Source organism: Pygoscelis adeliae, unplaced genomic scaffold (assembly GCF_000699105.1).
Source record: "Pygoscelis adeliae isolate BGI_AS28 unplaced genomic scaffold, ASM69910v1 Scaffold117, whole genome shotgun sequence".
Taxonomy (NCBI): domain Eukaryota; kingdom Metazoa; phylum Chordata; class Aves; order Sphenisciformes; family Spheniscidae; genus Pygoscelis; species Pygoscelis adeliae.
In genome coordinates this window covers 3,157,923-3,170,779 of record NW_008825270.1, presented here as the reverse complement: position 1 = coordinate 3,170,779, position 12,857 = coordinate 3,157,923, and the positions used below count along the sequence as shown (strand labels likewise).

Below are 12,857 nucleotides of genomic sequence, written 5' to 3'. Positions count from 1 at the left end.
GACCACACAGCAGCAGGTGGAAGAGACTCTAGTAAGGTCTGGGAAAGGAAGCAAAAAAAAAAAGCCCAGATGTGAACACACATGCTCATCTGCCCAGATAACCATTTTTCCTGTCTAGACAAAGGTTACTATAAATACATCTCCTCGCATCACCACTGTTATCAGCCAGACATTCCAAAGGGAGATGCAGGGCTCTGCAAAGGAAAGTATTTTAACAATCTCGGCATGTGCCAGCTCTCTTCCGAGTTATAAAATCATATATAGCAAGATATAGATATAGATTCCCTGACTTGCTATCCTTGAGCAATCTAGTCTGTATTTAAAGAAATAAAGCAAACAAATTTTCTTTTTTCCTTTTGGCTGAAAGTTTAGGACAAAAAGTGACCCTTTCCTCCCCCTCCCCCTCCTCCACAAAGAATTTTAAACATATTTCCTACAAAACATAACAGGAGGGGTGGAAACTTTGCCTTTCCTCAGCTTGTTTGTTATTTTATCATCATTTGCTGAAGTTCAAAGACAGATTATGTGCTGGTGGCCACAGACAGAGCACAGTGGCCTATGGCATAACTCACTTCACCACACTGCATGCCAAAGCACCTCTCTGTTAGTGAATTGCCAAGAGACACAGGGGTCTGAGAACGCTATCTAGTTTTATCTTCACTGACACATCAAAAGGCCTCTGGAAGTTGGGCCAGGGCCATGAAACACATTTCACCTAGATGTTTTCATAGCTGCATGCTGACAAGTCTTCTAGCTCAGTCTGTCATATCTATACAGATAATTTTATAGGGTTTAACTACTAAGTGCATACAAAAAATATAATCTGACCAGCTCTCCTTAAATGTAGCACTCTCTTTTGCCCCCAAATAAATCCACACATAAGCTCTTTAAAGTTCATTTTAATCTTCCCTCCAATTGACAACGCCATCCTCTGTTCCAAGCTTCATCTAGCAAGGCCTGGACTGTCATATGTGAGAGATCAATTCCAAATTCATGCCTGCTGAAGGTCATTTTGCCAGTTATTCTGGAGGATGTAGATTCCAATGTTCTTCCCCAATTTTAAAGTGAGCAATTTTGTCTGGCCTCCAAAAGTTTCTCCTCCCATTGCTGCTGGATTTGGCAATATCTCCATATCATTTTTTAAGTTTACATGACATTGTCATGTGTTACTAGAAGATGACCATGACCAATCTCATGAAGTTGTTAGACATAAGCACTGCTTTCAAATTGCAGCGTAGTCTGCACATAAGTTTCATTACATAGTGCTTGGCTCTCTTAAAAATAAGAATAAAGTTAGGATATAATATCCAAGCTAACATAACAAATTATGCAGTTTCAAAACACAGCCAGCAAGTTAACTAAATGCAAGGAAGTACCCTACCAGTGCTGAAGAGGAACAGCTTCACAGCTAAGACAGTCACCAAGGACAACAGAAGTTTGCAGGAGAGACAGCCTTACCTGAAGCACTTGAGGATAATCAAAGACTTGATTCTTGTGACAGCGTTTGCGAACAGCAGGGACCCCATCTGACAGATTTGTACATTTGTCTAGGATCAACACTGACTCCCCATTCTCAACTTGTAGAGCTTCCAACTCAGACCGGTATTCTGGGTGCAGAGCCATTTGAGATGACAGAATGAAATACCTGCGAGGACTGGAAAACCACAACAAGGTTACCTGACAGCACTGTGAGTTTACTTCCAAGATGCTCTAGAACACATTTCCTTCCATCCTGGAAAAGCAGAGCAAGAATAACTAAATGTGGACATACTGCCAAGACCGTATTTTCAGACAAGGCTGGAAAGGGTAATGATGAAATATAATTAAATCTTGGATAGTAAGTGGCTCAGAGTTATTTACAACTTGAATAGATTTGTACTTGGAAAGAGCGCTTATTTCATTAGAATAGGCACTTGCATTACAACCTATATTATAAACTGAAATAAGCATTATTTAGCTACATATTAAAACAGCTTGCTACTGATGCCAGGATTGTTTATTCTTTTGTTTGGTGTTTGTGTCTATAACAAAGTAGATAGGACACTGAATGCTGCTGCTAGTTTCTCCTCCCATACATTTTCTCATCAATTTTAATTGAAAAAAGATGCTGAACTGACAACTCAGCTACCATGTGCTTTTTTAGTCTTGATATGGTGACAGCAGCAACAGGACAAGCTCATCTCCTTAGCTGTGATTCAGTTCTGTCCCTTTTGGGCAACATAAAGGCAACATTTCCAGGACAAAGTTGAAGGCCCATTATCCCATTCTCTCTCAACTCCTACCAGGTTCCAAAAACATGAATATTTAAAATGTGCCTTAATACTGAAGTGTTTCAAGATGCTAATTAACATTGGAGGTAAAACACACAGGAATACAGCCTGAAATTAGGTGCTCACTGCTTTAAAAAGTTATGTTAATGTTGGAAGATAGCATGTAATACAATTGTTATACTCATTCTCATCTACTGTGGTTTCCTTTTTAAACAGGTCAGCCAAGTCAGACTGCTCCACCGCTCCCCATTGAAATGAACACACAGTAAGTGCCTGCCCTCACGCTGCCAAAAGAACACAGGAAACACAAGGCCTGCACTTAGGATTCCAGTTCTACTCCACGTGATGCTATCTTTAATTTACAGCTCTGAAAACACATACAAACACACACTTTATAAAGTCAGACCTCTCCTGCTGCTCGTCTCACCTCTTCTACTCATTTTCATGCTGGTCACTTTAGTTGCTCCAATTAACAGATGAGACTTGCATAGAATTTTTTTTAAACCTTCTTTTTCCGAAGCCTCCGGCTACTACCAACTTGCTACCAGCAGTTCTACAGAATATATATTTCTAGCAGAGGTGGATTTAAAATATCCAGCTGAAAAGGAGAGTAAATCAAACCCCCTCAGTTCAGCTCTGTAAGAGGAATAAAAAAGTATTTGCCTTAAAAAAAGGAAATACCACTGCAGATGAGTGATAATAAATGCCTATAACCAGCTAAAAATTATGCAGGTTTGTTTGTGTGTATGTTTAAAACCGAATTTTGCCTTAAAATTGTCATCATCCTATGACACTCAAAATCTAGCTATCAAATCTAGCTACAAAAGAAAGTACGTCCCAGCTCCCAGGAAATAACACACTAGCGTAGTGGAATGTAACAATTTATCCCAAGCAAGCCTGAATCCTGAGCATCGTTCCCTTGTCACACTCCTCCTGCATAAAGCAATCGAACCCGTGAATGCATTTCAATTAGTAACGCTAACTGGCCACTAGATGGTACTCCGGAGACTACAGTCTGTTCCTCACAAAAAAAACTCCAAACCAACAAACTTTGAGAACATGGAAGCTCCAACACCTTCACTGAACACAGACTCATGCATTGCATCAGCTCCCACATAAGAGTTTCTCTTATCCGACCTAAAACCAGACATAGCATTTAGCTGACTACACAGACATGGACAATACGACTGCATCTCTCTTTACAATTGGTTCTATACACGCTGAAGCCTATCATCACGTTCATGCTTTCCAGATAGAAATACAAAGCGCGCTTTCACTCTGTGTCGGACTGTAATAATACTTGAGATCTATGAAGAATCAATTGGGATGCAACCAGATGCTCCTACACTGGCCTGGTCCAGGAGCATCACAAGCAGGGTGTGAGCAAAGCAAACCACTGCTGCACAAGTTTGTCCTGTAACTGACTGTGGTATCTGGCTGTTGCTCTGGGCTGCTCCGAGTAAGAGCATTGCCCTTACCAGAGGAGAAGACAATTGAAGCCAAAGTACAGTATCTTTTTGTGTCCGGTAGTGGCAGCACCCTTTCCATCAGTTCTCAATGTTAATAATTCATATTCTCTACAGGTTGCTGTCACAAAGAAGGACCTAAGGTTCTGCGTTTCTAAACTTGATCTTCACCATCGGTGGACACATCATTTACCCCCATTGCCTCAGTCTGCCCACCTTTTAAACTGTAACAGGGGTAAGACCTTGCTACAGTGAAACATTTTCAGCTGTCTAATTAAGAGGCTTATGAAATATTAAAAGCAGTCTTCCATAATGAATTAAAACATGTCTTCCAGACTTCTACCTACTCTTGTTCTGAAGACATGAATGGATTAGAGAAACCACCACTTTCCAGGGTAGCTCATTTTAATGGCTAATTACATTCCCTGTTAAAATTAGTGCTTTATTTCCCACTTGTCTTGCTTTACTTCCAACTACAAGGTCAGGGGGGTTGCTTGTGTTTATGTCTTACTCCATTACTTTAAAAAAGAAAAAAATAAAATCAGTATTCTAATCTCTGGATGTAACTATTCCCATAATCAAACCACCTCTCATTCTTCTTTTTCATGAGCTAACCACACTAACCTCCTTAAGATTCATTCTGCAAGAACTTCTTCCCTTCAGAGCTGTATTTACTGGCTTCTCCTGTTCCAAACTCTCAATGTCATTTTGAAAGGACTTCAGAACCACAAAAACATCTAAACTGATTTACAAAGAATGTATCCATAAGACATACAGAGGGTAAAGATCACATCCTCGCTCCTATTCTCCTGTTACTCATTCAAAGTTTGCACTGGCTGATACTACCTGAGGCACTCGTGTTGATCCCCATGATCCCTTCTATCTCTTTAAAAGTCACAATGGAAGTATAGCATACTTATCATTGCAATAGCTATCTTTTGCCATTACTTTGCTTTTAAGTATCCTAAAATAAATTGTCTGAAGCGATCATTTATTAGGGAATCTATATTGCTTTGAATTACTGCCCTGCTTTACTTACACTTTAAAGGAACCAAACATATTAACAACTACTTTTACTTATATCTGAAATATCTTGTCAGCTCACTGGAAATATTGAATCTAACTCTACTAGAAACACCGTCATGCTGTCATATTTCACAGTTCAGTTTCTGGAGCGGGAAAAACAGAATCACTCCAAAAAAATCCTCAGTTCATAGCTAAACCACACTTTGGCAGATGAGCCAAGGTCATTAGCATTGGAACTATCATATATTTTAATAGCAAGAGCTATTAAAAGCAACTCTTACAAAATTGCTCCAAAAGGCCACCAACAAGTTAGTAGCTATATTTATATTTTAACAGCATCAATACTAAACATGATATTGAATATACTTTGCGCAATTCATGGGAATTGCTTTACCCCGGTCCTCTTTCTGGCAGATCCACTTCCCCCGACAACGGGCTGTAAACAGGAATACTGACATCGTAGCCTTGCCGGTAAGTCCATGTGGAGAAGCCTCCACCAGCCAGCAGAGCTCTGAAAAATACAAGAAAGCAACTTTAAACAGAGTATGTATACCATTCAAACCTGGAGCCTAATTCGCTAATTGTCATTACCAGAACATCAAGAAGATGCATTTTTCCCTCAGCTTTTGTCAGTGGCATTTTTCATGCAGTTTTTCAGTTCACTTTATTTTTCATGAACTGGGCTTACTGCCAGATTGGATCTAGTCATCAATGGAATGCTTACGATTGCGTATGATCACTGAGGAATGGACCATTTTTGCATTAATATAGGGAAATTTAATCTATTGCAGTCATTATGATAATTTTGCATTTTTACAAGCTTACATGTCCTAAGTAAATTTTAATTTAAAGAAATACATTCTTAATTATTTATACTAGTTAACATATTCCTCGATGCCGGCACTGAAATAGGGTATTGCACAGCTCTCGAAGTGTTAGAGACAAGCTATATTTCAGATACAAGTCCAGGTACAATAACATAGTATTTTGGCAGCTTACAGTGACTCTGGACTTCTCAGTCCGGAAAATAAAATGGAGTTATTTGCAACTGTATTTTCAAAGTGATCATACAAACTAGTGAAATTTATTTCATTTTTATATTACACAAAAAATGCTATAAACAGAAAACATGACAGCAAGAACTCCGTATGTTCTGAAACTGACTTCCAACATTAGAGCCTGCTTGGGACACTATGTGCTAGAGAGCATGGGAATCATCAAAGATTGATAAATTAAGATGGAATTCAACCTCGCAACAGGATGGCCCCGATTGTCTGTGGCTTTTCCTAGATGGGACAACCTTTGCCACACAGAAGAGCTTTAAGAAACAGAAGAGAACAATGTGTGCAGAAGAAAGCAATGCATCATTCACAGTGCCAGAAAAAAAATGGCTTGTTACTATCTCCTATCCCAAAGCAGGCTTCTTTGAAATATACTAGTAGAGGACATCAGCTTTTCAGTTGCCATTTCATCTCCAGTGATCAGGTGGCACCATGAACACATCATCCTGTTTCCAAAAGAAGCTCAGATTCAGCTTCTTTAGTAAGACTTCTCAAGCGGCTGGCCAAACTTTCAGTTCTTTGTCACCAAACAGCAGGGTGTGCTATACTTTAAATTGCCCCAGGGATACCATACAAAGTAGTCTGGAGAAAAGTATTTCTCCAATTCCAGTTTCTCTCCTTCTCTGTGGAAAGAAGCAGAACACAAATACACCGCTACACTAGGCACTACAGAAAGGATCTTGAGGAGCTGTACCCATTGTAGCAGCTATGATTACAGCCAAAAGCCTTGCATACCATCACAGTTCAGACTGGAGCAGGCACATGTCTCATCAGTAATCAGAACAGACACATCAGAATAAAAAGTCAAGGTGAGACTGGAAGAGGCACTGACAATCCATTAGCTGATATTCTTGTTTTCAGATATCACTGAATGAAATCCTTAGTATAGTGTTTGGAGAAGCAGTTTTTCCACAGCTGTTATACAACAATCATCATCCAAGACCTATCATTTTTTATGATTTATATTTGTGATCATGATCACATTTTTGCCATAAATGTGACTTCACCCAAGTAGTCAAGCAAGCAGTCCTAAGTGTCGTTTAAGAAGCTCTTTGAAAATCCCAGGCTCTGGATTAGAGGATCTGGATTAGAGATGCATTTCATCTTAATGATAATTACAAAATCAAAACAATTTGCCCTTTATTACCCTTCACTCAGAACACAAACTATGGTAGGAGCAGAAATCAACTCAAGAACAGGATGATAAATCAAGTACATGCTGAGTGAAGATTTATGTTCCAAATCAAGTGATTATTTTGAATTCCTTTCCAATGCACACACACCCCCCCCCCTTTGGTGACATATACAATGCTGCTATGACTAGGTCTCACCCTTGAGGCTGCATGTTCCATGTCTTATCCATATTAACTCAGTTACAAGCAGGGAGCAAAAATTGGCTTGGGTGTTGCTGTTCTTGCACTTCACATCCCCCTCCTCTTTTTTTAACCCTCCCTAATTGGGAAACTACAACCAGATTGTTAATTGGATCTGGTGAAAACATGACAGCACCTCATCAGCCTTGAGAAAGCAGGTGTGTCATGCAGACTTTTACCTAAATAAACCCACAGGGAACCAATGGGTTAATAACTCCATTACTTAATGGAGTTAAATAACTCCACTCAGATTTTCATTGTACAGTGCAGTAAGGGAGTAGAGATATTAACTCCTAAGGTACTCAAGACAAATAATCTTTAAATTGCACTGATCAGTGAGGAATGAGCCTGTTCCTGAGCAACTTTTCAGATATTGATCCTTCTTTCTCTCCAGGAAGTGCCCCAACTGGTCTGTACTCTAAATGTTTCTGCCCGGCTGCCATCAGCAGCAGCTTTCTGCCAAACTTCACAAGTTACTGAAACCCAATTCATCAACTGAAGCAGAACGAAAACATATCTTAGTTCATATGTTCAATTCTACAGCTACAAAGTAGCTTTGCAAAAGAAATCCTTTCATCCTCATTATTGTACCAAATTCAATAGCACTTATGAACAAATTTAAAGAGTTTATTTTTAAGTTTTATGGCAGGAGATTACAAATGTTATGGCAGCTGATACCAGCAACATAGCCTCCATGCCCACAAGGCAGACTTCCATCTTTGAAATCATGGAATAAAGCACTTTTACACTGTCTTTGGAAACTGGATTTAAAGATTTATTAAACAAACAAACCCTTAGTGTGGTAACTTAGCTAAAGACAGTTCCAGATGTAAAAATATCATATAACTGAATTCCCCTTTCTGCATAAGGTCTTATTTTACCTGGATTAATATTCTGCAGCAAATCAATAGAACACAACTCTATCAAACCTCGACTCTATCAAACCTCATGATCCACTACCGTTCAGCTATGTATGATCTCTGATGCGTGCCGAACAGAGAAGGCAGGCCACACTCCCTGTGCAAACTTCACAAATATTACCTGTGTATTTCATGAGCTATCCACAAAATCCCACAAATCCAGTCTTTCTGGAGTTGTACGGGTACAGTTCAAACCAGCCATTCAAAACCAACTGAACTCTTCCAACATACCTTTATTTTGGCCTGCAGCCTCTCACCCTGTGATGCTACAAACACCTGTCCTTCACACTTTGTTAACAACCCATTCTGTAACACATGTGGACATTCTCAAATTAAGAAAACACACACAGGTCACTTGTTCTGTTAGACATGAACTAAGATCTCCAGAGGTTTCCAAAATCACACCGTAACCTCATACTGCACCACTCAGGCCCTTCCAGGACTGGGTCCACACTACTGACTTTTTCACAGACCCCTTGTCTTCACACCTGTGACCTGTATAGTACAGGGTCTGTACTACATTGAATACAGTCTAACTGTTGGCTGCCTACAAAAAGGAGTTTCCACCTTTTCTCTGTCCCAAGCACTGTTATTGCCTCTCTTATGTATTACAGCTAGTGATCGTACAGCTGCAGGGCGAGTCAGTTTGGCAAGCTACGACAACAGCCGTATGCCAAAAAAGATTTGATTTTTTTTATTCAAATTACTCGGCTTTCCATGTTAGCATGACAAACACTTAGAACGAACACCTACCAAAATAACGCATTTCCTGCATTCTAAGCCAAGCCATAAGGCCAAATATAAACAGACATTTGACACAAAAAAGTAAAAAAAAAAAGTTGTGCAGTGTAAGAAATCTACTGTATTCAATTAATAAATCTACTTCTTCAATAGACACATGCATCCACAAACACAGAGTCCCAGAGCAGTCCATTCCATTAAATAGAGCATCGTCAAATGAAAACTCCCCTTAAGAATTATAAATCTTAACATAACAAATACAAGTATTTACTAACAGATTAACAGGTCTGGTTATGTAAGAATGATGCTGGACTGCCCTCTTCAGGCTAACCCACATGCATATAACATTTCATACAGAGAAGTAAAAAACTAAAGCCTTACTTCACAGTCAGTGATGTAATTACAATGAGTACACTTACTCTTTGAACTCTTTGTTCAAAGTAAGTAAACTTACTCTTTGAACATGTCCAGGAAAAACATGTTCTGTTCTGGCATTGAAGGATGTTTTAAATCATCCTTGGTGCAAAGAAATCAAGATATACTCCATACACAATCATCTTAGCAAAGATCAGGCAAGATTTTGTTGACATTTGGCAGAAGAAAGTTAACCTCGACCTTCAAGAGAGGGACTGGTTACACGGGACCTAACTCAGCAGAACTACGCACATACAGGCTCATCTAGTAGAAACGTATTCAGTAACAGTATCTAAGCTAAATACATTTGTCTCACTCTTATTCCAATTTTCCTTGCCTTACAACCTCTTTTCCTCTTCCAAAAGTAAACTATTCTGCAAGTGAAAATTGAGCTCAGGGTTCACACCTTTTAAGCTTCTGAAGAATATTTTCAAAACACACTTGCCAGAGACTAACTAAGAGCATTTGTCCAATTACTAATACAGTGTAATTGTTAAGATAACAAAAATTATTGAAATTCACCATAGCTTTGTCAAGTAGAGCAGCTGCTTTAAAAAGCCCTTGAAGCACCTGACTTCTATCAGAAAGTTGCAGCTACAATCATCTTTGAACTTCTAATTTGCATCAAATGGGACATTCTGTAAAGTGTTCAGGTTCAGTAACACACAAGATACAGGTCTAACCTCAAGATTCTCCATCCTTACAGCAAGCCCAACAGTTAAAAGCAAGTGCTGTCAGCCACATCCCGTATAAAATTAAGGATGGCGCTAAACTGTCAGATTTCAGGAGCAAACACATGTCCTATACAAGACAGGGAGTTCTCTACTTCCCTTTTTTGAGAAGAGAGGAAGTCATATTCCAGCTCTGTAAAGGTTAAGGAGTACGTCCTTTGTATCAGCTGCACTCCTGAGCTTGTTGCTTCTTCGATGGCATTTAAACCCAGATCTGTGCACTCAAACACAGCAAAACACATACCTATCTCTAGGAACATCTAGAGCAGTGTTATAATCTGGTGGCCCTCCAGGCAGCATATTGAAGAGCAAGTGGTTTGTGCCTCGATCCCACCTAAGGCAAAAGAAGAAACAGACAACAGTTAGAAAGGTGTTCTCTACAAACGGATGGTAAAGCCTAGCTCTGGCATTAACTCACAGCATCCTCCCCTCCTGCATTAACCTTAGTTTTTTCCACTTCGTGTTCTTTAAATTCACACACTGAAGTTTCAGTAAGTACCTGGATAACTGTGCCAAAGCCTGAGCTGTCTCCTTGATACGGAGCGCGTTCTGATTGAGGACATCTATGGATGGCACAAAAAGGCAGGCCCGGTTGACATCATCAGTGTAGAATTCACTGTCAGAGATGGCAGTTAACAGCTCATTGTATTCCCTGGAAATGGTGTTGCTCACCGACGTCCCGTATTCATCCACATACTTTTTCAGTGAGTAGATGTATACCTTGATTTTGTTTTTGGGATTGAAGCCACATCGATAGACATCGAAGCAGGTGTGCATCCTGCAGCTGAGGTCTCCCCGCTCAGGAATGGGGCTATCAGCAGGAGGATTGACCACCATCATGGACACTGCGTTTTTCAACGGTCCAGTCACTGGATGACTCAATGGAGTGAGGCCAGAACTGGAACATTCCTGTGGCAATTAGGCCAAGCAGAACTATGGAAAAGAGAGTGATGTAGTAGATGCGATGCTTGGTTTTCATCCTTGGGATGAGGGCTGGACCCCGAGTGTTATATTTGGCCGAAGCACACATAATGGAATCAATTATCTCTTGTCTCTACAAAACAGAGAGAGAGATATTTTAGGATGAACTCTGGAAGAGATACATAGTTATCACAATGCAGAGAAACATCCAGTTAACTCTTTCAAGACAGGTTCTTTGCCTCAGCAGATTACAGGAAAATTTCTTCAGATGCTCACGTGTCCCACCAGAACGTAAGATGCCAACTGGGACTGCCACTTGGCAAGGACAACATGAGGCTGATCTGCTGGGCCTGGTTGTAGTAGAATGATGTTGGCCAGTTAACGACCACAAGTCAGAAAAGGACATGGCTTGGGCAGCAAGGGGAGGAAGAAATCTCAGACACTACATTAGTAGAGTCCTCGTAGGTGCCACTCCATCTACGTCTAAGTGTATTCATAGTGAATACTAATAAAAAAATAAAACACTCATCTACAAGTGAAGAGAAACAACCTGGATACCCCACAAAGGGCTTATAACGGGGCATCGCACAGAACTTAGGATCGTGATACTGCTTCTAATGTAAAGGTGCTTTCAAACTGAATTGCACAGGAACCCCATCATATCCAACTAGAATGATGCTAAACTACTTCTGGCAAGAAAAAGGAATTAATTTGTCATCTTTGTCAATATGCCTTTTGGGGCAAGAAAGTGTTCTATGAGCTGCCACTGCAGCCACATTAAGAAAAGCATTTAAATAATAGTTCACTGTAGTCTGAACAACACTTGTAGTGAAAAACACGATGCAATATAAAGTATCACAGAGTCACACAACTGCTGTCACCTTTGATGTTTCTTACAAGTTTTTACACACAGAATTGTGGCTCCAGCAAAAGTCAATTTATATTAACTACAGACTGAAGAATCAGCTACTTGTTGCCTGCAAAAACCTGTTTAGGTTTTCAACTAAAGCTTCCATAATAAATAAACCCAACCTGAACTCTCCACAGTGGAAGGTTTTTAAATGTAGTAAGCATGTTTTTCTTGAAGAAGAATGTGGATGGTATAACTATGTGTTTTGCTTCTGGACAAACGGGATGTTTTCTTGCTTTGTGAGCAAGAAAGAAGTCTGACAGTCAACTGTACAGTAAACAACAAATATGAATAAAAGAAGTATCAATAAGGCATTAAATGGTCTTTATAACAAATTCGGTTATGTTTATTAGCAAGTGGCGTGGCTAACACATGAAGTGACTGCACCTACACACAGCAGCACAAAAATTATCTCAGACGCTAATAAATATTCCACTTTTAACAGTTGCTCTCATCAATTTACATTGGCATTCTGATTGTGGAGGCAGCTTTTAAAGTCTACTGTACAAGACAACACACGCCTGATGCTGTTATCAGGACAGATGCCAGAATGCTACATTCCTACCAGTTTTATAAGTAAAAACTTTCCATACGCTTCTGTTAACCATGTTATTCCTCCTACTGATATAGCACCAGAACCACTTGCATTATGACAAAGATTACACATTTGCAGCAAGCATTTGAGTCACTCAGCAAAGCTGTCTAGACCTAAGCCTGGGGGGAAAAAAATGTCAATAAACTGCAACTCTCCATCCACGAAATCGTTTAATCACTTTTACACAGCACACAACCCACTTGGGCAACCTGCAGGCACAAAACAAGGTCTACCAGCATCTGGAGCGTTAGAAGGAACAGGAATAAGACACAGCAGCCAAAGAGGTAGCAAAAAAATTACGGGATGTCTCAGACGCGGTAACAGGCGCCTTTCGAGGGACGCCACAGCCTCGGGAGGGCCCAGGCTAAGCCGGGTGCCGCGCTGCCCGGAACACGACCGGCAGGAGCCAGGCCCGCCGCCCCGCCGCCG

The 12,857-nt window shown here is 40.1% G+C and overlaps 1 protein-coding gene across 1 annotated transcript in view; it reads right to left on the bottom strand.

Annotated features, from left to right (window-relative positions):
* The window catches only part of EXT2 (exostosin glycosyltransferase 2), an 80,908-nt gene extending 69,854 nt beyond the window's left edge, over nt 1-11,054 (bottom strand). The window contains 5 exon segments of the mRNA XM_009329688.1: nt 1,459-1,654; nt 5,157-5,273; nt 10,247-10,336; nt 10,502-10,837; nt 10,839-11,054. Of these exon segments, the coding sequence (XP_009327963.1) occupies nt 1,459-1,654; nt 5,157-5,273; nt 10,247-10,336; nt 10,502-10,837; nt 10,839-11,032 (933 nt within the window). The 5' untranslated portion in view covers nt 11,033-11,054.
* Nucleotides 11,055-12,857: the final 1,803 nt, after the last annotated feature.